Below are 20,770 nucleotides of genomic sequence, written 5' to 3'. Positions count from 1 at the left end.
TTGTCATTATCAGTTAGTCTTAGTAAACGTGATCATGCATTCCATTATGAGGGAGAAGCAAAAGTAAGGCACACTATAGGAAGAGGCAGAGTATATTTTGTTTAAATTCTGACTAAACGGGAGCATGAAATTAGCAGTGTTATTATTAGGTCTCTAGCAAAGGACCCTCAGCCCCTGGAAGTCTGTTGTTGACAGTTGTCACAGGTTTAGTACGTGTGTTTTAGGGGTAAATTGTTTGTAAAAGTGGAGGCCAGTGACCTTCACTCCCCCTGGTTTCCAAACCTGCTACTCTAAGCTATCTAACTCCTAGTGTTATATAAAAATACCCTTCATCTGTGTGCGTCTTCATGCTGAGTCCTCCTGCCCCTGCTCCCTTTGTGTAACTCACTTATCACATCATGCTTGCCTTGCACGATCATGTTCTCAGGGCGGTGGTATTACTCCTTTAACCTTTAGCTTTTCATGGCTGGAGGTCTTACCCGGCCAGGGGTGAGATCATCAATGATGGGGGCAGTGCTTTATATATTTGAATATCCCTCCCATGACAGCCTGCATGATGATGTGCACATAGTGTCAGTGAGTTGACTTTGACATGATAGAGGGACTTTAAAGATCTCTTGGTAATGAGGACACTGATGCCCTGGTAGGATGTAACTGCCCAAGATGCTCGAGTGATTAAGCTTTGCATTGACTATGAAGGATACACTAAACAGATGACTAATATAAGTGAGATGGTCAAGAGGATGTTATATAAAAAGCTTTTTGAGGACTTCATCACTTTCTGTGCAGATCCATCCTGTGAAATACCAATGAGTGTGGCTGATTTGGCGGAACATTTTTGTTAGCCGCTAGCTCACTTTCTTTGTACTATAAATGTCCTCTAATTTAGGCTGTACCATTTCAGACTGACTGGCTCCCCTTCTTCCTCCCCACCCCTAGCAGTTTGAATTAATGAGATCTTCTTGAATGGTTATTGTGTTGCTCTCTTTCTAATCTTCAGACATCTCCCCACAGTGAGTTCAAACAATTCTACTCTTTCACTTAAAGTTGCTTAAACCTGCATAACTCAGGTAGATGACTCTAGTCTGGAGCTGGTCTGTGGACACCGTTGTGTATTCAACAGTAGGTTTATTTCTAAAATGCTCTCTTGCTCATTTCCATAATGCTAGCATTGTTTTTACTTAGACTTGGCCTTAGCTCCCATTTAACTTTTCTTTCCTTCTTATCCAGTTAGTGTAACAATTGTGAAATACAATTAAAATTGTGCCTTCCTCAGTTCATAGAAGGAGCTGTGAATCAACATTACCCTCTAAGTGTGGAAGGTTTCAAACTGAGGTAGCAATAGAATTACCCCTAACAGTAATTGCTCTCTGTCCTTTGAGTTTTCAAACCATAGGTAGTATGGCAACAAACTAGACAACTTAGAAGAAATGGACACCTTTCTAGAAACATACAGTCCACCAAAAGTGAGTCAAGAAGAAAGAGATCATTTGAACAGACTGATCACTAGAAATGAAATAGAATCAGCAATAAAAAAAAATCCCTGCAAACAAAAGTCCAGGACCAGATGGCTTCACTGGGGAATTCTATGAAACATACAAAAAAAGAACTCATACCGATCCTTCTCAAACTCTTCCAAAAGATTGAAGAGGAGGGAACACTCCCAAACTCATTCTATGAAGCCACCATCACCCTGATACCAAAACCAAAGACACTAATGATAAACAAAATTACAGGCCAATATCATTGATGAACATGGATGCAGAAATCCTCAACAGAATTTTAGCAAGCAGAATTCAACAACACATAGTAAAGATCATACACCATGATCAAGTTGGGTAAGTAGGATTCATCCCAGAGACACAAGGATGGTTCGGTGCAAGTCAATCAATGTGATAAACCACGTCAGCAGAAGAGAGGACAAAAATCACATGATCATCTCAGTAGATACAGAAAAAGCATTTGATAAAATGCAACACCCATTTATGATAAAAAAAAAAAGAAACAACTCTTACTAAACCTTAGGGGGAATATTCGGTTCTATAACATCAAATAAAATTCTGCGGAACTTAACAGTGTGATATTTATCTGGTACAGTGCTGGTCCGAATTCCTGATGCGTCGAGATGCCTCTGGGCTGCCTGGATGAGGCTGAGCTGGGTAAGCCTCTTTCAGACTCTCTTGGCCTCAATTACTGCAGAATCATTTTGATCAGTCTAAGATGCAGAGGCTCCAAATGATTTCATTTGAAATAAAGATCCACATGCTTTAAAAAATCCTTGGCATATGCTTAATGTGCAATGATAGTACGTAATAGCTGCAGCTTGCGTTTATCGAGGGCTTATGATGGGCAGTAAGTGTTTGTCAAATCTCTTAATCCTCACAACAGTCTTATGAGGTAGATACTGTTACCAGTTCTGCTTGACTTACTAGAATCTGGCCCAGGGAGGTAAATAATGGTCCCGAAGTCACACAGTTGGAATATGGTAGAACTGGTGTTTAAACACAGCACGTTCCTGAGCCCGTACGCCCAGCTGGGAGGCTTTTGCAGCCTTTTAGCCAAGCAAATTGCTGTCTTTCAGACCAGAGTAATGTTACAAAAGGACTGTGCTGAGGCTGAGGAGAGCGTGGGCTCTGGGGCTGGGCAGGCTGGATCCGCGTGCCCCAGCCACGTCTACCTGCTCGTCCTCGTCCTCAACCAGGTGGCACAAGACGGCTGAGCTTTTCTTTCCTTGTGCAAAGTGGGGACGGGTGCTGGAGGTCCTCTTATCTGAAGAGCAGGTATCTGGGAAGCTCCTTAAAGGGAAGCGCCTTAAAATGAAGCTCCTTAAAATGGGGTCAAAAATTCACAGGAAACAGTGGCGGAAAAAAGATTTACCTCGGGTTCTAGTTTTTGAAAATGAAATTAAAATTAGGAAAGTTATCTATGACATTTGTAGTTTATTCCTCTGGCTGAAAGGCAGCAGGGTGTCATGGCTAGGGTTACAGGCTCTGGCGCGGCTGCTCGTACCAGCCCCGCCTTGCTCGCGGAGACCTCATGCACGTTTGTTCTCAGCCCTGTGCTCATTCTTGGGGTGAACACAGGGTGAATCTTGTGTGTGAGAGGCTAATTGGGAGAAGTTGTGATGTTTTCCCCCCGACGTAACTGATCAATGTAGCACAGTAGGACATCCATATCATCACGTTTGGTTTTCAAAGCATTACTTTGAGGGTCATTTTTAATAGAAATACCCAAGAATGTCTCCCATTTTCTCACAGAGTGATGAGAAGGTGCTTTTATTCTTGTAATATCCTGAAATTTATTCCTGAAATTATTATCCTGAAGCCTTTATCTCATGATGTTTTCTTTTTACTTGTTACTGGATCTCTGTCACATTCTCATTGATGGTTTCATATATGACTTGAAGTTCTCCAGCACTCAGATTCTTTCCTCAAGTTTTATTTAACCTTATTTCATGTTTAAAAAAAGATTTCCAATTTTATTTTCAGTTGATTTGTATTTTAGCTATAACATTTGGTAACCACATCAAGGCCAAAACAAATAACCACAAAAAAATTTGACGTACAAGATAAAATGGTTAGAGAGTAGATGTTAGCATCAGATGGGGTGAAGAGGGAACAAGAGACATTGTTGCTTGTAATCTGATAAGTAGTCAATTCATCTAAATATTTTTGTTTAGGTAACCTGCTTCTCAGTTTACCTTGTAACTTGAGAAGCTTGTAAATGAAGATTCAAGTAGCTAGGACTTCCACATTTTCATTAATGCTACTATGAGAATTCTCTGAGATGATGTTTGTAAAGTAATTAACACAGTGCCTGATACATCGTTAACCTTACCAAATGTAGTTTATAGTATTGATAAATATTTGAACATTGTCTGTTAATAGGTTGTGTAAGAGGCATACACACCAATGATTCTTAGCTTATTCAAAGGTAAAATTAGTCATAGGTTTTATATTGAATCAGTCTTAGAATATTTCATTTAGATGCAAAAACATGAGAAACACAGAACTTCCAAGAACTGTTTTTTTTCTGTATTAGTTGTTATATTTTTAAATTTAATATATTCTTTTCACCTGTTGAAAATGGTCTAATATTTTTCTTTGGAGTGAACTAGTGTTCCAAGATACTGGAATATTATGTATTTGTCATAAAATATCTAAAATATTGAATCTTTTGTATGTTGATCTTTTCAAAAGATTTTTTTTTCCCCTTTTGGGCACAGACTTAAAAATTGTGGCTGTGTGCTTAGGCCCCCAGTTCATTCTTTGGTACAGCCAGCAAGACTGGAAATGTACTGACTTTTACTTTCCCAAGAAATATTTTCAAAAAATGCAATACAATTAAAATAGTACTTGAGTCTCAATTTTTGAAATTGCCGGTGGGGAGCTCAAGCATTAGGAAATGAAGTGCAGAGTGTGACGCTGGACTTGTGTAGTGAGAAGCTACAGCATGTGGAGAACTTAGGCAGCTGTGACTTGCTTAGCAAATACACATTTTTTATCATTAAACTTGATGTAAAAGGAAGCATGGCCTCGTTTAGCCATGCAGCTCTGCACATGGGCACAGAACTTATTGTTCTTTGCTGTAAAAGAGGAATTCATTTCAGAAAAATGAGAATACAGTTTTTAAATATCTATTTCAGTTTGAAGTTTTATTTGAATATACAATGTATTTGCTCCAAAATGTTTTCTCTTAAGTAGGGAAATCCTGATAGGAGTTTTAGAAGGGTTGAGAGGTTGAGAACCCTGGGTATTTTGTTTTAGTTCATTTTTTCAAGCAGTGTAAAAAGGAGTTTCTCTGAAAAACAAAATAACTGCTGTTCAAAATGGTTCTTAAACTTCTTTACTGAAAACTGGCAAAAGGTAGAGTAGGTGGGAATAACAAAATATGAGTTGTTAACTATAAGGTGACATATAAATAAGTTGTTTAATCGTTGACTTTTTGCCTTTTGCTTGACATGATGATAATCCAGATTTGAGGCAGGCATTAGGTGGAGTTGGCCTCGTAATGACTGAAACGTCTGGAGAACCTGGGTCCTTTGCAAAGCTGTGTGACTTTGGGTTCTGCACTGCATCCGCCCCCCCGGGCCTTCTCACCGGGTAGATAGAGAACCCCATGGGCTCTTGTGAGCGCCACGGGTTGTGCATTGGTCTGCTAAGCCTGGAGGAAAACTACTGGGAAAAGTGGCCAAACAAGTAGGGGGAAAGGCTTGCTTTACAGGAGCAGATCTTCAAAATGTTTTCATGTACCCTTAAGCATAAAATGCCAGCATGTATCCCTTAATTTGTGTATTTATTAATAAAACATACTGCTGTAACAGTGTATATTCCAAAGCAAGATCTAAAAAGCTCTAAGGACTAAACATGGTAGTGAAAAAAATTTTTATTAATAACCATTTTTGTTCTCACTGAAAACACTGACGTAATGCAGATCAGTGAGAGCAATATGATGAATATGTGTCATTATTTTGAAAACCTTCATTTAATAATTTTAATGCTGTGTAACATTTCAGCTTGAATGTCTGCTTCAAATTACTGTTGGCTTTGACATTGGTTTTGAAGTGTCATAGCTGAGAAAGATACTATACTATGATAAATAGATTCTAATTGAAGAAGTGAGTGCTGGCTGTCTTTATAAATAAGGGGATTTATGTTTTAATCCCTTCCAACAATTAAACAAGAGTTTGTTTAAATTTGGCTCGTAAATTCCCATCTTCTCTGATGTCAGTCACTCCTCCTGCAAATTAATCAGAGGTTGTTGCATTTTAAAAATATAAAACCCATGAAACATGTGGAAAGTTTTAAAGAATAGATTAGAAAGCTTTTTTCAAAAATGTAAAGCAGGCAGACATGTGAGGGCTTTTGTAGGTGGCAAACTTTAAGTAATTTTTGCAACAAAATCCCAAAATGGAAATGTACACTTTTTCAGAATGTTTTTAGAATGGCATGTACTATCCATAATCTGAGTTACTTTTGAAATGTATTTTCTTTTTCACTTATTAAAATATCACCCCTTCCTTGAAGGTATAGGATATTTATTTGAAAAATATCTTTTAAAAATCTGCTATAAACAGCCATCTACACTTCTATTTTTGCTTGAAAACTAGGTAATACATGTTTGGCAACTTTTGAAAGTACTTTGCTGTGGTATAACCAACACACCTTAATGTGGTAAAGATTTTTATGGTCATTTTCTGTCTTGTTACAGAAATTGTAAAGATGTGACCACGTTTGAAGGTCTTATTTCTATAAAAGTAACCACATGGACATCCTGTGGAACTGTGTGCTTTCGGCTTCAAGTTCTTTGTTGAAGTAGCTCCTGCACGAGTGACTCAGTGAATGAATTTCGTGTAAGGTGCTTTTTGACCTTCTTATCCGAGAGGTGCCCTATCGGTGGCTGTACTTGAACAGTTTTCCCGTAGAACATCATTTATTAAAGAAGTGATTCACTCTTCAGACTGTCTTCATATTCTCACCCAAAGTGGTTTCTTTTTAGTGTATTTTATCAGACAAAATTTGATACTAGAAGCTGAGTTCTGGAAAACATCTAAGTGTGTGGCAAGCCTCCCACACAGCTTAATATGTGTTAATGTGCTTCCTGAAATATTCAGTTTTGAAAGTTTTGCTCATAAAGGAATGCATTTTAGTTTTTTTTTTAACTTTCTGTATTTCAGTCTTTTTTCTTAGCACCACGTTGACTGTGGAATGCATTTGTTTCTTTTGCTATTAAGCAGAAATCTTAAAAGGATCTTCTAATTTTATTTAGTGAAATTTTATAAAGGGTTGGAAATATGTATGCATGACTGTAAACATAGGTGAAAAGATGGCTAATATCTGGAGATGTGGCAAACAATATCGGGGTTGTGGTACCCATGCTGGTGGATATCCGTTCACATTCTTAGTGCCTTCTTGATAATTTTGAGTCTTGGTGGATCTGCTTGTCAGTGCTCTTGGGCTGGTCATTACTTTTGTTTCATAGGGTAGCTGGTGGGCAGTTCACACCGGGATTGGGAATCTGTTTTATCCTTCTTGTGGTTAGTATTATTTTTAATTTGAACGTTTCTTCTGGATTCCTTAAGCCATTCATCCAATTTGTGAGATCAGTTTCATTAAAAATTGATAACAGTAAGCCCTTTTAAGGGGGTCCATGTGAACTGTCACAGGGCACAAAATGCTAAAAACTGGGAGGGCTGAGCGAAGGCCCCATTGTCAACCCCTTGGCCTTGTGAGACCCTCAGTCTTGTCTCCGGATAACTCATGGAATGTAACTTGTGACCTCAGAGGGTGCTAGTGCCAGCGTATATATGAATGATTTGTAAAACTTGAGCTAAGTGATTTCATCAAAACCATATTTTCCTCCTGGCCACACGTGTCGCCTGCAGGATACTGTACTAAACGTCACAGTTTGGGTGGCTGTGTGTCTGCCTTCTGACGAGACATCCCCAAGGTAGTGCAGCCGGGCTGTGGCCTGGGAGCCAGAGCCGGGCTTGGCCTGGTGGGCAGAACCCTGTCCCAGAGCATGCAGGTGGGCTGGGGAGGCGGAAGGTGACAAGGGCTGGGAGTCCCCGTCTGCCACATACATAGTTCTCATACAGCCCACTCTTCCTTCTCTCCCAATCTTTAGGTCTCTTTGGTTCAGCTGTGAGCTCTTTGAGGGCTAGACCACTTCCTGGTCATCTTTGTGTAATGCCTCGCCCGCTGTAGGTGTTCAGAGAACCTGTTTGAAATGATGCTCCTTTTTTCTAAGCTGCTAGCTGGTTTCTGGGTGCATGTTTTAAAAGGGCAGGTGGGATGTGTGCATCTGGTGGAGAGGCTCGTTAGTGGGACAGCAGGCTGCATCCCTGCAGACTAAGAGGTCCTAGAACTCTGTTGTCATCGTGAGCTCCTGCCTAGTCTAGCAAGAGTGGATTCTGACCTCAGAGTAGCCTAAGATCCAAGTGATTAACGATGGCAGAACTTGGAACATGCTTATGTTGGCCTTTCTTGGCTTTCTGAAATATGATTTCTATTTGAAAGCAGTCAGTCGGATAATGTTGGGGGAATTAACCTTATGTGTGGGTATTAACGTGAAAGAAGAAAGTGGGGGGAGGATATTTTATTCAAAGAGCATTTCATTCCTTTGTTCTTAATTTTGTCTCTGCGATTTTCCCATCTGTCAGGCTCCTCTTCCCTCTGTGATGTTAACTGAAGGGCAGGACACAGCCCTGCTGGTTGATCACACTGGGGCTCCTGCAGTAACTCTCTCCTTTATTATTTTCATTGCAGGTGCAGAAGCCATGGAGTTGAACTGCAGCGAAGTACCTCTTTATGTAAGTAGCACTGGGCTTCAGGTCCAAGCGGCCCTTTCTTAGACTCGAAGCCCATGTGACTGAAGTGGGGAGAAACGTTTTGCTCCCTTTTGAGTTGGAGCTTTTAAAAAATACAACAGACAGCCTAACAGTCTAGTTCAAGTCTTTGCATGGAGCCTTTTAAAACTGGTTGGCTTCTGATTCCAAAGTCTGGGTTTTAATTATGTTTTCCTGAGCAACTTTTAACTGTATAACTTCTGGCCTCAGAAATATGCAGTTCATTTGTGTGGATAATTTTTGACATATCATTTTATGATATCCTGCATGTTTTCTGTGTGTGTCATTTTGCGGGGAAGGTTCAGTGATAGTTGTGTCAGGTAAAATCATGAAATAGGAATTCAAAGGCAGAAGTGCTGGAATATACCTAGAACAGTTGAGAGGCTGGGTGGCAGAGCTGCCCAGGGAGAGTCCTAGTCAGACATGCCTTCTGGGCTGAGGGAGGATTCGGTTTCTGAGAACAGTTACTGGGTGTAACAGAAGTGAACGGATTGTCTCCCCACATATAAAGTGGCAGGTGACTTTCACTTCCCTCCTTATTTTAGGCAAAATTTCTTTCCTTGGAATCTGACTTTGTAGGTGAGGGGCGGGCATGTGTGTGTGGGGAAATTGAGGTTTCAAGTGGCCTTTGAATCATCAAGTCATGAAATCCAGCAAGAGTACTAGATCTAGAATAAGGATGTGACAGTGTGACCTCAATTCAGATGTATCCCTAACAGAACAAAGTATCAAGGAAGTGGAACAAATTTAATCAGAATCCTCAATCAGTTAAAGTATATTCATTTGTTTCCCTTATAACTGTGCTGCCCAGGTGGCCCTCCTTCTCTCCCCTCCTCCCCCTTCCTCCCTGTTACCCTCCTGCCCCTTACACATACCCCCATAGCCCACTCTATTCCTTGGAGGCAGACAAAATGATAAAATAAATGGATTTCAGGATAATGACAGAGCTTCATCCTGGGTTACCCAGTGGTCTAAAGTATTCTCTCTAGGTTGTGATTTGCAGGTCATAAAATGTGTATAGCCAACTGTCTGGCCCAGCCATAATTAAATTTTTTTTTAAAGGATGGTCCAAAGCTAAATTTAAAGTATTTTCAAGTCTATCTTTTGTTTTTCAGGGGTATCTTTCTCCTCCTTAGCTTTATTCGTCCACCCTGCTCCCCTACCTTAAACCAGACAAATCCGCAAATCTAATCATGATATAAAACCTTGTAGTTGATCGATATCCTGGTATTGTTGTTTTGAACTCAGACCTACCAGGTGATGACCAGACTAGGGAAGAGTCAATAGACATTGTCTGAAGGAGAGAAGAGACTTAAATAGACCAAAGAAAAGCAAAACACCAAAAAAAAAAAAAAACCAAACTCTAATTATCTAATAATATATGCTATTTAGAATAAAACAAAAAATACAGAAAAGTGTTAAGAAAATAAGTCACTCATAATCTCATCCTCTGTAGATAATGTTAAAACATTAATATATTTGATCAATTTGAAGGTACAATCTTATCAGTTTACATCTCTGAAATTGAGATGCTCTTACTTCACTGTGCATCCTGGCAGATGTCATGATGTAGCTGTCATTACCTCTGCATGTGAGACCTTGGTCACAATGGTTCATATTGTTGCCTCTTGCGATTCCTTACTGCTCTTGCTGGTACTATATGAATTAATTGCTTTCAAAATGATTTCACTGTGATTTGGCACTAAAAGGCAAAGTTACTCTGTATATAGAAAGACATGGAAAGAGCAGCATGATACATGGTAAAGTATATAAATAAATTTAGAAGAGCTCTTTTAATAAGTATAAAATCTCACTATGTCATGCTTGGCAGTTTTTTCTCTTAGTGGAATATAAAATGCACATTTTAACTTGTATTCTTCTCAGATAAGAGGAAATACGTATTTAACATAACTGATTTTTATTTTATATAAGTATATATAAAATATACATGTATATATACATATACATACATACATACATATATATATATATATATATATATATATATATATATATATATATATATATAAAAAACTGCTTTTTCACTTAAGGTGTTATGTCAACATCATTACAGATTGACCTAAGGCAGTCTGACCATTTAGCCTCATGCAGTAAGAGGTCGGTGGGGGAATATTATAATGAAAACAAGTCTTAAACCAAAGCCATCAATGAGTAATGTGTAAACAAAACTGACACAACTAGACTATAGCTTGTTTCTGTAACATGGGACAGGCCTCCTCTGTGAACTTCTGTCTTCAGAGCTTTCATAAATACTCACTTATAGTTTCTCCTAGTTTATTACAACCTAGTTTATAAACTCAGTATTTTTTATTTGTATGTGTTGTATTTCATATATATTAATTTAAAAGTACATGCAAAAAGTAAAACCATGTTGAACCCTATTATTCATAATGATCACTGTTGACATTTTAGTGTGTTTTCCTCCAGAGTTTTATATATATTTGTGTTGAATTTTTTTGAAGATTCTTTTGACATTTATTTACATGACATCTTTTCTTGTTTGATGCATTGGCTCTCTTAAATTTTGATGCTTTGATGTACTTCTAGTAATTCTGTCCAGTTGTCATGACTACTTCTTTTGGAAAAACAAATTAAGATAATTCTGATAAGTATAATTAAGAGAGAACCCAAATAGAACCCTTCTATACTGTTGGTGGGAATGTAGTTTGGTGCAGCCATTATGGACAACAATATGGAGATACCTCAAAAAACTAAAGATAGATTTACCATATGATCTAGCAATCCCACTCCTGGGCATGTATCCAGAGGGAACTCTAACTTGAAAAGATACATGTACCCGCAATGTTCACAGCAGCACTATTTACAGTAGCCAAGATATAGAAACAACCTAAATGTCCATTGACAGAAGACTGGATAAAGAAGCTGTGGTACGTTTATATTATGGAGTACTACTCAGCCATAAAAAAGAATAAAATAATGCCATTTGCAGCAACATGGATGGACCTGGAGATCATCGTTCTAAGTGAAGTAAGCCAGAAAGAGAAAGAAAAATACCATATGATATCACTCATACGTGGAATCTAAAAAAAAAAAAAAGACACAAATGAACTTATTTATAAAACTGAAACAGACTCATAGACATAGAAAACAAACTTATGGTTACCAGGGGGGAAAGAGGGTTGAAAGAGATAAATTGGGAGTTCAGGATTTGCAGATACTAACTACTATATATAAAACAGATAAACAGGTTTCTTCTGTATAGCACAGGGAACTATATTCAATATCTTCTAGTAACCTATAATGAAAAAGAATATGAAAACGAATACACCAGAAATTGACACAACATTGTAAACTGATTATACTATGATAAAAAAGGAACCCAAACAAACTTGAAATTATGAAGAGTTCATAACATATTGAGATGATATCTTAATTATAAAATAATACTAAACATAAATATATGCTAATGAACTGGAAAAATCATTTGAGGTAGGCTTTAGGAATATGTATTATTAGATTTATCTCAAGAAGAATTAAATTATAAAAACGGGGCAATAATCATGGAGAAAAAAATTGATAGAAATTATTCCCCAACTTTCATCCACTCTTCACAAAAGGATACTTCATTCAAGTGGGTCCTGTAAGTGATTTTTTTTTTCCCTTTGGTTGTAACCTGTTTTGACTGATTTCTTACAACATTTTGTAGTTAAAATGTTTATCTGTCTTTATTTTTGGATCACAATAGAGAATCCTTCCTAAAAACGATAGCTTCTTTACACCTATAGAAAAATCTATGGTTGTAAGTCTTTTTTTTTTCCTTTACGCATTTTGTTTGGATCCATGAAAACTTTGAACTTTTTAAAGTTTTGTCCTTTGTCTTTCACTATTGTTTTCCCCTTCTAGAACAGCTGATATTCTGTCATTGGACTGTTCTATCCCACCTACCGCCCCCCATTTTTTTGGTCTGAATTCTGGAAGCCTGTTTTCTTCTTTTTTTAAAAGCTTAGCAAATTTTATTTTACTATATTTTGATTTACTTATGTTTAATTGAAGTATAGTTGATTTACAATGATGTTAGTTTCTGTTGTATAGCATAGTGATTCAGTCATACATATATATGCATATTCTTTTTCATTATAGGTTATTACAAGATACTGACTATAGTTCCCTGTGCTATACAGTAGGTCCTTGTTGTTTATTCTATATATAGTAGTTTTTTTTGTAAATATATGTATTTTTCTTGAAGTATAGTCAGTTTACAATGTTGTGTCAATTTCTGGTGTACAGCATAATGCTTCATTCATACATGAACATACATATATTCATTTTCATATTCTTTTTCACCGTAAGTTACTACAAGATATTGAATATAGTTCCCTGTGCTATACAGTATGAACTTGTTGTTTATCTGTTTTATGTATAGTAGTTAGTATCTGCAAATCTCGAACTCCCAATTTATCCTTTTCCACCCTCTTCCTCCTCTGATAACCATAAGTTTTTTTTCTATGTCTGTGAGTCTGTTTCTGTTTTGTAAATAAGTTTGTTTGTCTTTTGTTTTTTTTTAGATTACACATGTAAGTGATATCATATGGTATTTTTCTTTCTCTTTCTGTGGAAACCTGTTTTCTTCTTAAGTTTTCTGTACTGTCAAGTTTATTTCCTGCTTGCCAGACAGTTTTAGACTATGTTACTTTGTTTTTAATTTTTTTATGCAGTATTTTCAAGTCTTGGCCTGTTTCTTCCTTGTGTCTGCATAGTTTTATTGTGAGCACAAAGCAAAAAGAATTTTTTTTTTCAGTCTCCCAGGAATCTTTCAGAAGGAGGCATAGCCTCTGATTCTGTATGTGTGCTATAAATTTCTTTGTCTTTTTTGGGGCAAAATGTTGTTCTATTTTTTGGATGAGGGGCAGACATTTCTGTTTGCTTTTCTTTAGGAAGAAGATGAACTTAGTATTGGGAATGCAGGGATATTCCTGAACTCAACCACAGACTTACTCTTAATTTTTAGAATGAACCATGGAGGTCCGCTGTGTTGCCATTGCAGGAAAAGAGAAACACTGTGCTATAATAAGATTAGAGAAGGAGCAAGAGTTGGCAAGACTGGTAGCCAAGAATTTTATAATATTGATTTTGCAAACCTTAGGGATGGAAGCATTGCAAATCCAATTTTCAGCCTCTGAGCAGCTTCCTGCATCTGTACTTTAAGGGGCACTAAAGGAAACAGCTCTGGAAGGCCAGGCTGTTTGTTCCCAGTAGGAAAGTAGGAGAGGCATGCAATCTGGTTTGAAGTCTGGGCTTAATTTTTAGATTGAATGGTAACCTGGTTTTAGGTGGAGGTGTTGTAAGCTAGAAAAGAGTTGTCGTGAAGAAGCTGGTGAGAAGAGTGAAAGCCTGGAAGAGGGTAAATTAGAATTATTATAACTGATCGACGATATTTATGTTCTAGCTTAAAACTCTTTAACTGTCACCACTTGGGAGCTTAAATCCTATTGGAAGTCATGAAGTTATTGTTTAATTTTAGTTTGCTTTTAGTCTTATTTTTGTTATTTCCTAGTCTGTATGTAAAGAGAGAGAAAATGATGAAAGTACAGTGTGAAAGGAGAGATTTTGCTTATTGAGTGTCTGAATTTTGAAAGAGGAAGAGATTGTGCATTCACAAGCCAAGCTGAATGTTTTTGTTGGGGGATTATTTTTTAATTGAAGTATAGTTAATTTACAATATTGTGTTAGTTTCAGGTATACAGCATAGTGATTCAATTTTTTTGCAGATTATTTTTCATTATAGGTTGTTTCTGATTACTTTTAAATCGTTTCCTCTAAATTTCTGTGGGTTAAGGAAGCTTATAAAACATGTTATACTTACGTACTTCATCCAAGAACTTGCTTTTTCCACATTAATTATACTTACATTTTTATATAAAGTCTAATTAGCATTCATCTTTCCAAAAAATTAGTTCAGTGCTGTGATTAAAACAGAGGAACTTTTCCTTGAGAAATTGCTGGTTTCCAAAGGTTCTTTTTTCTCAGTAAAATAGCTTTATTTTAAATGATTATTTAAGTAATACTTGCTCATTATAAAAAAAAAATAGAAGAAATTACCAAGAAGAAAACAAAAATCCCTTGAAATTCTACCTTTGGAAGAACTTTTGTTAGTATTTTGATGACAGTCCTTTCAGGAATTTGTTTTGGCAAATCTACACACACACACACACACACGCACACGCACACGCACACAAGATCTGTAGGAGGAATCATACAGAAAAGCTGTTTATCTTGCCCAAATCCCTGTTATTCTCTCCTCTCATTTTATACCTCCTCCTCTGTCCCCCAGGTAATTCTTTTTTTTTTTTTAAATTGAGTTATAGTCAGTTTACAATGTTGTGTCAATTTCCAGTGTAGAGCACAATTTTTCAGTTATTCGTGAACATATATATTCATTGTCACATTCTTTTTCACTGTGAGCTACCACAAGATCTTGTATATATTTCCCTGTGCTATACAGTATAATCTTGCTTATCTATTCTACATATTCCTGTCAGTATCTACAAATTTCAAACTCCCAGTCTGTCCCTTCCCTCCCAACTCCCATCCCCCCTCCCACCTGGCAACCACAAGTTTGTATTCTGTGTCTGTGAGTCTGTTTCTGTTTGTATGTATGTTCATTTTTTTTTTTAGATTCCACATATGCGTGATCTCATATGGTATTTTTCTTTCTCTTAAACATTTGATAAAATTCAACACCCATTTATGATAAAAACTCTCACCAAAGTGGATATAGAGGGAACATATTTCAACATAATAAAAGCTGTATATGACAGACCTATAGCCAGCATAGTACTCAATGGTGCAAAACTCAAAAGCTTCCCACTAAAATCTAGGACAAGACAAGGCTGCCCACTATCACCACTCCTATTCAGCGTAGTCTTGGAAGTCCTAGCCACAGCAATCAGGCAAGACAGAGAAATAAAAGTGATCCAAATTGGAAAAGAAGAGGTAACAGTGTCACTATATGCAGATGACATGATACTATATATAGGAAACCATAAAAGGTCCACAGAAAAACTACTAGAACTAACTGAAGAATTCAGCAAGGTAGCAGGTTACAAGATTAACGTACAAAAAACAGTTGCATTTCTTTACACTAATGGTGAATCAACAGGAAAAGAAAGTAAAGAAACAATCCCCTTTATAATAGCACCTAAAGTAGTAAAATACCTAGGAATAAATCTAACCAAGGAGGTGAAAGACTTACACACAGAGAACTATAAAACATTGATAAAGGAAATTAAAGAAGACTTAAAAAAATGGAAAGATATCCCATGCTCTTGGATTGGAAGAATCAATATTGTCAAAATGGTCATACTGTCCCCCAGGTAACTCTTGTTGAAACCTACTGGAGTCATTCATTCTCAGCAAGGTGAGCATCCTCTGGAAACTTGTTGGAAATCCACACTCTCAGACCTGACCCTAGACCTAATGAAATCAGACACTCTGGGGCGGGGGTGGGGCGCAGATACCTGTGTTTTAACAAAGCCTTCAGATGATTCTGATGTGTGCTAAAGTTTGAGAATCGTTGATTTAGAGTATATGTATCTCTACATTTTTCTTTGCTCATACAACCCTATACATTCATATATGTAGATATAGGCTTTAATGAAATTATTTAAAAAAATCTGGATCTTATTATGTAAACTTCTATATCTTTTCCAGCTCAGCATTACTTTGTGGAAATTCCTGCAAGTCATCAGGTGTAGCTCCAACTCCTTTTATTTAATAAATGGGTGTGGGTCAAGCCACTTCCCTGTGGATGGGTATTCACTAGACATCATTGTCCATATATCCTTATTTATTGATACTTTTATCCTTGTGAGATAGGTTCCCAGGAGTGGAATTGCTAGGTGAAGGATGTACATACTTCAAATTTTAATGATTCATTTGCATGTGAAAGGTAACAGTTCCCATTTTATTCAACTTTCAGAAATATTTAGTATCTAGTTCTTTAGCCCTAACATATGATAATTATGAAGTTGGGGATTAGGTATGCACTTTCACTATGCAAAGGAAGGTAGCATGTTAAATTTTATATATTTTATAAAAGTTGAAAAAATTCCCCCACCCCCCTTCTTTTTTTTTTTTTTCCCCATGGAGCTTCATTTCTGCTGTTTCTCGAATTCAGGCTGATTTGAGCATCTAATCCATGGAGAGGTTTATAACATCTGCAGAGGGTGTGTCTGTGAAACTTCACATGTGGGCTCTCACTCTCCTCCACCCTTGAGACGTGGTAATCGTAGCAATTGACTGAGAAGAGTAATCATTTCTTTCTCTGGAGGCTGCAGATTGTATAACCGTTTGGACGATGGAGTTTCAGCTTCAGTAGTTTGTTGCCAGCTGGAGCTAAGTGGCTTCCCTAGTCCCTTAGCATTTTATGTTTGTTATTCTTTTATTCTGAGTTACAGTGTCCTGCTGAGTTTGGTCCCAAGTATGCTGATTGCTGTTGGGCTCACTGTATATGATTGAAGGTGTAGTCTAGTGTTTGGTGATCTGATCAGCACTTCAAGTGGCTGAGCTGAAACTTCCACAATCAACCTCTTCTATTTCTGGGGCTTGGTATAGTGTCCTGGAATCTTTGGCTGTGCACACTCCCCTTAGTCCCAGCCTTCTGGAGGGATGACCTTAGGACAGGGCGCAGGGAGGCAGTTTCCTATTGAGGCCGGCACGAGTGACTTGGCTTTGTTCTGCGCTCACCTGGCAGACGCCTCCTTCCTGACTCCTGCAGATTCCTTCTGGCTTCTGGTTCCTGTCGGAGGAAATCCTGTCCTCCAGAGGCTGCCCATTCTCTGCCTGTGGCTCTGTAGCCCCCGATGGGCTGACTGGGACCAGCCTCTCTTGACCATCAACTTGGAATCTCAGTATGTGAAGGCACTTTGGAGACCTTTGCCTGGCTACCCCCACTTTGCAGATGGTGAAATTAAGGTTCTGAGAGGGAGAGTCACTTGTTTGACAATGTTAACTCAGCTGGCTTGACACTTAGGATTTTTAAATGCTATATTGGGAGCCGTAAAATTTTTTTTGCTCAGTTTGTTAATGTCAAATCCACAATAAGCCTGGGATTTTCCCACCTTCACTGGCTCATTAAATGACCTTCCTCACTGCACTGTTCCCGTGACTTCATTTCCCCATTGGCCTGGTTCTCAGGGGCCCCTTTTTGTCCTTTGCTGCCCTGCAGTCTCCCTTGGAGCTTTACCGCATGAAGAACAGTGCTGCTTCTTGGACCTTCAATTAAAGTATCTCCTTTCTCTTACATGTTTTTGTCCTGCTAAAGGAGGCTGCTTATATCTAAGTCTAGGCAGACCCTGACCCTCTAAAGCTCATTTGCTTACAAGAAGCTGGGCCTGCTAATTGCTGGCCACTTGCACCATCAGGCTCTCAAGCTCAACTTAATAGGAAGTTCCTCAGCTCTGGTGTCACGGTGCGGGTGGGGGTGTCTGTCAGCACGGGTCACTATGGCGAACTGTGGCTTTGAGAGTGGAATCAGGAGGGAGGGCTTTTGCCTGAAATGAACTTCTAGATCACACGCTTACTTTGTGCAAGTTTGTTTTTAGCAAATTATACCAACATTACCTGTGTTTTGACTTAAACGCAGCAGCGTGAGCATCTCAACTAACTGCTGCGCGCTGGGCGGCTTCCTCCATCACTGTCTGAGCGGGGCTGGCTGAGGTCACCTCACCTTTGTGGCTCTTGCTTTCTACCAACTTAACTTGACCTTTTCCTACCTCATCTTTCTCTGCCTGGTCCTGCTTTTTCCTTTTTGCCTTTTGTCCTATTTTCCTTAAGGAGGGGCAGACAAATCCCAGAGCACCATGCTGTTCTAGCCACAGAACAGGAGAACCTCGGTAACTGCATGACCCTGCCTGGCCAGCAGCCACAGGGTGACAGCTCCTGTGAAGAGCTGAGCTCCTTAGCTGCTGCGAGAGGTGGCTGGATGGTTCTGGCAGGAGCGGAGGGGAAAGACCACTTCTCAGACCCCTGCAGAACTTTGACTTAGAGATGTTGCCTAAATCCTCCCTTAGCTCCATTCCTGTACAGAGTTTTAAAGAAACACTACCCTTTCCTCTCAGCACAGTGGCACTTTATGGTGCCCCCTTCTCCTGTCACCACGAGATGACACATTTCTGAGGAAAGGCCTGAGGGTAACAGGTATGACTGCAGGAAACTGCAGGAAGAATTAGCCCCAGCGCTCAGCCTCTTTGAAGGAATGTCTTTGCCGGTGTGGGCTGTAGGCTGGGGATACATGAGTACCAAGTGTTCTTAAAGTCTGATTGTCTCATGTCCCATATTTTGGTGACAGCCTCCACAATTTTGGGTAATGTGCAGCCTTGTGTTTTTTTTTTTAACATAGAGCTCACAGTAATTGACATTTTTCTTCTATTTGATTTTTTAAAGATGTATTAGCATCTTAAGCAAGAATTTTAAGCATGAGGGATATGGGTCAGATTTGTCTTTGGGAGAACCCTCAGCAGAAGAATAGGATATGAACCATTGGAAAGGTTTTATTTCCACGTTCTGGAAAGGTGGCTCCAACAGAGGGTGTGATGTGTAGCGATCCTGCGTTATCAGAAGAACCTCCCCCGCACCCCTGAGGGTGTGTGCTTGTGGGTTGAACACCGGACCGCTGTCTCACACTCCTGCCTCCTTTTCCTCTCCAGAACTTATACAGTTTGGCTTTAACCTTGTTTTCTGTCTCGGTTTGTTTTTCTCAAAACTGGACACATGAAGGGCACTAATTTGCCTCTTGCTTAATGTAAGTTCTTTTCTTAAGTCCTGTCCAGGGCAGTGTACCATTCTAGTCACTAAGGACGGAAAGGGGAAAAGAAAGGGTCCCAGGACCCTATTCTGCAAGAGTCCACTTGAGAGTGGAGAGATGGACAATGAGTAGGTAAACAAGGGAAAATGTGAGCGTTTTAGCCAGCAGCATGCCTTAGGACAGCACAGAAGTAAGCCATGGTAGAGAATGGTATGTGTGCGTGAGAGAGATCTGATAGGTTAGGAACCAGGATCCCCAGGGAGCCTTCTGGTAGAAGGATCAGAAAGCACCAAGGCCCTGAGGTAGGAATGAGCCTCATGTGTCTGAGGGACAGCAAAAGGCTGACATGGCCGGCGCCCAGGGAGCGAGAGGAGACAGGTCAGGCAGGTGGGCGAGCCTGGCTCGCGGAGAGCTCTGTGGCCAAGGTGACGGAATAAGTCAGGGTGGGCGTCAAGGGGGGAAGTTGCCTGATCTGATTTATACTTGAAAAATGTGTTCTTGGTGTCCAGGAACTCCGCTGGGCCTCCTTCAAGTTACACTGTCTCTTCATCTGTCGCACTTTTCTCCTCGCCTGCTTACTTGGACGTTCCCCGGGCCCACGCCTTCCTCCCCCCTGGACGCGGCTCATCTCCCCGTGTTTTTCAACCACAGCTCCTCCTCGGAGACTCCCACACATGGGCCTCCCCTGACCTCTGCCTACGCTGCACCTTCTGTTTCCAGCTGGCCTATTTGCTAGTTCTTCTTAGTTATCCAGCCTTGGCTTCAAATCCAGACTGTTATATTTTTAAGAAGTTTTTCAAGTTCTCCTCTAAACCGACTCACTTTCTAACTTCCTGATTTCTGTTACCATACCACTGTTCTCCCAGGCACTCCGGATTGAAATCTGAGTTTTCTCATTCCTCTGTCAGTATCTCCTGCACTTGACCAGCCATCCAGACATGCTGATGGTCACAGCCATCTTTTCTCTCCCTGCTCTGATTCTAATTCATCTTTAGACTCTGTGGAGTTGCCTGTTTCTCAGACTTTACTCCCCCCACAGATACTGGTTATCATTTGCGTCCATCTTTTGCTTTGCTGCCATATCCTCTCTTTCTTCTAATGAGACAAGTCCTCTCTCTACCTTGGTGGGCTTTTCTTCATTCTCTTATTTGCAGAACTTTGCCCAAATTCCAGGTCCATAACCAGGAATATCCTCAGCTAGGAATGGGATATGTGTTGTATCTAGGTTACAACACTAGAAAGCTGTACGTTTGGTACCTTTTTGGCAGTTTTCTAAGGCTTGGTTTCACTTTATGGGTTAAGTTACCATTTTGGAAGCTGCTTCTTATCTTCCGGGTCTGTTGGCAACAATCAGGATGTATGGGTACCCCATGGTGACTTGGGTATAGCCTGTGGCCTGAAGGGCTAGGCTTCCCAAAGTTGAGGCTAATTCAAAGAGAATTAAAGCTTCTTGCTTAAAAAAAAGAATTAGAAAAATTAAATTGCTATTAAATAATACTAGATTCACACTTAAGTAGGACAGATCATTTGGGACAAAATAGACATTTGTGTCTAATGAAATAGCTTAAAAACCAAACATCTCTAATAAGCCTGTTATGTGGTAAACACTATACAGTATACTCTTTAATGAGATCCCA

At 39.2% G+C, this 20,770-nt stretch overlaps 1 protein-coding gene across 2 annotated transcripts in view; it reads left to right on the top strand.

The window, feature by feature from the left end:
* ARHGEF28 (Rho guanine nucleotide exchange factor 28) overlaps positions 1-20,770 on the top strand; it is a 276,600-nt gene that overhangs the window by 45,800 nt on the left and 210,030 nt on the right. For both annotated transcript variants that reach the window (XM_072958530.1, XM_031674979.2), the window contains exon 2: positions 8,268-8,311. In XM_072958530.1, the coding sequence (XP_072814631.1) occupies positions 8,279-8,311 (33 nt within the window). In that variant the 5' untranslated portion in view covers positions 8,268-8,278. The remainder of the gene's footprint in view (positions 1-8,267; positions 8,312-20,770) is intronic.

This window comes from Vicugna pacos, chromosome 3 (genome assembly GCF_048564905.1).
Source record: "Vicugna pacos chromosome 3, VicPac4, whole genome shotgun sequence".
NCBI classification, from domain to species: domain Eukaryota; kingdom Metazoa; phylum Chordata; class Mammalia; order Artiodactyla; family Camelidae; genus Vicugna; species Vicugna pacos.
This window is presented reverse-complemented; position numbering and strand designations above follow the sequence as displayed.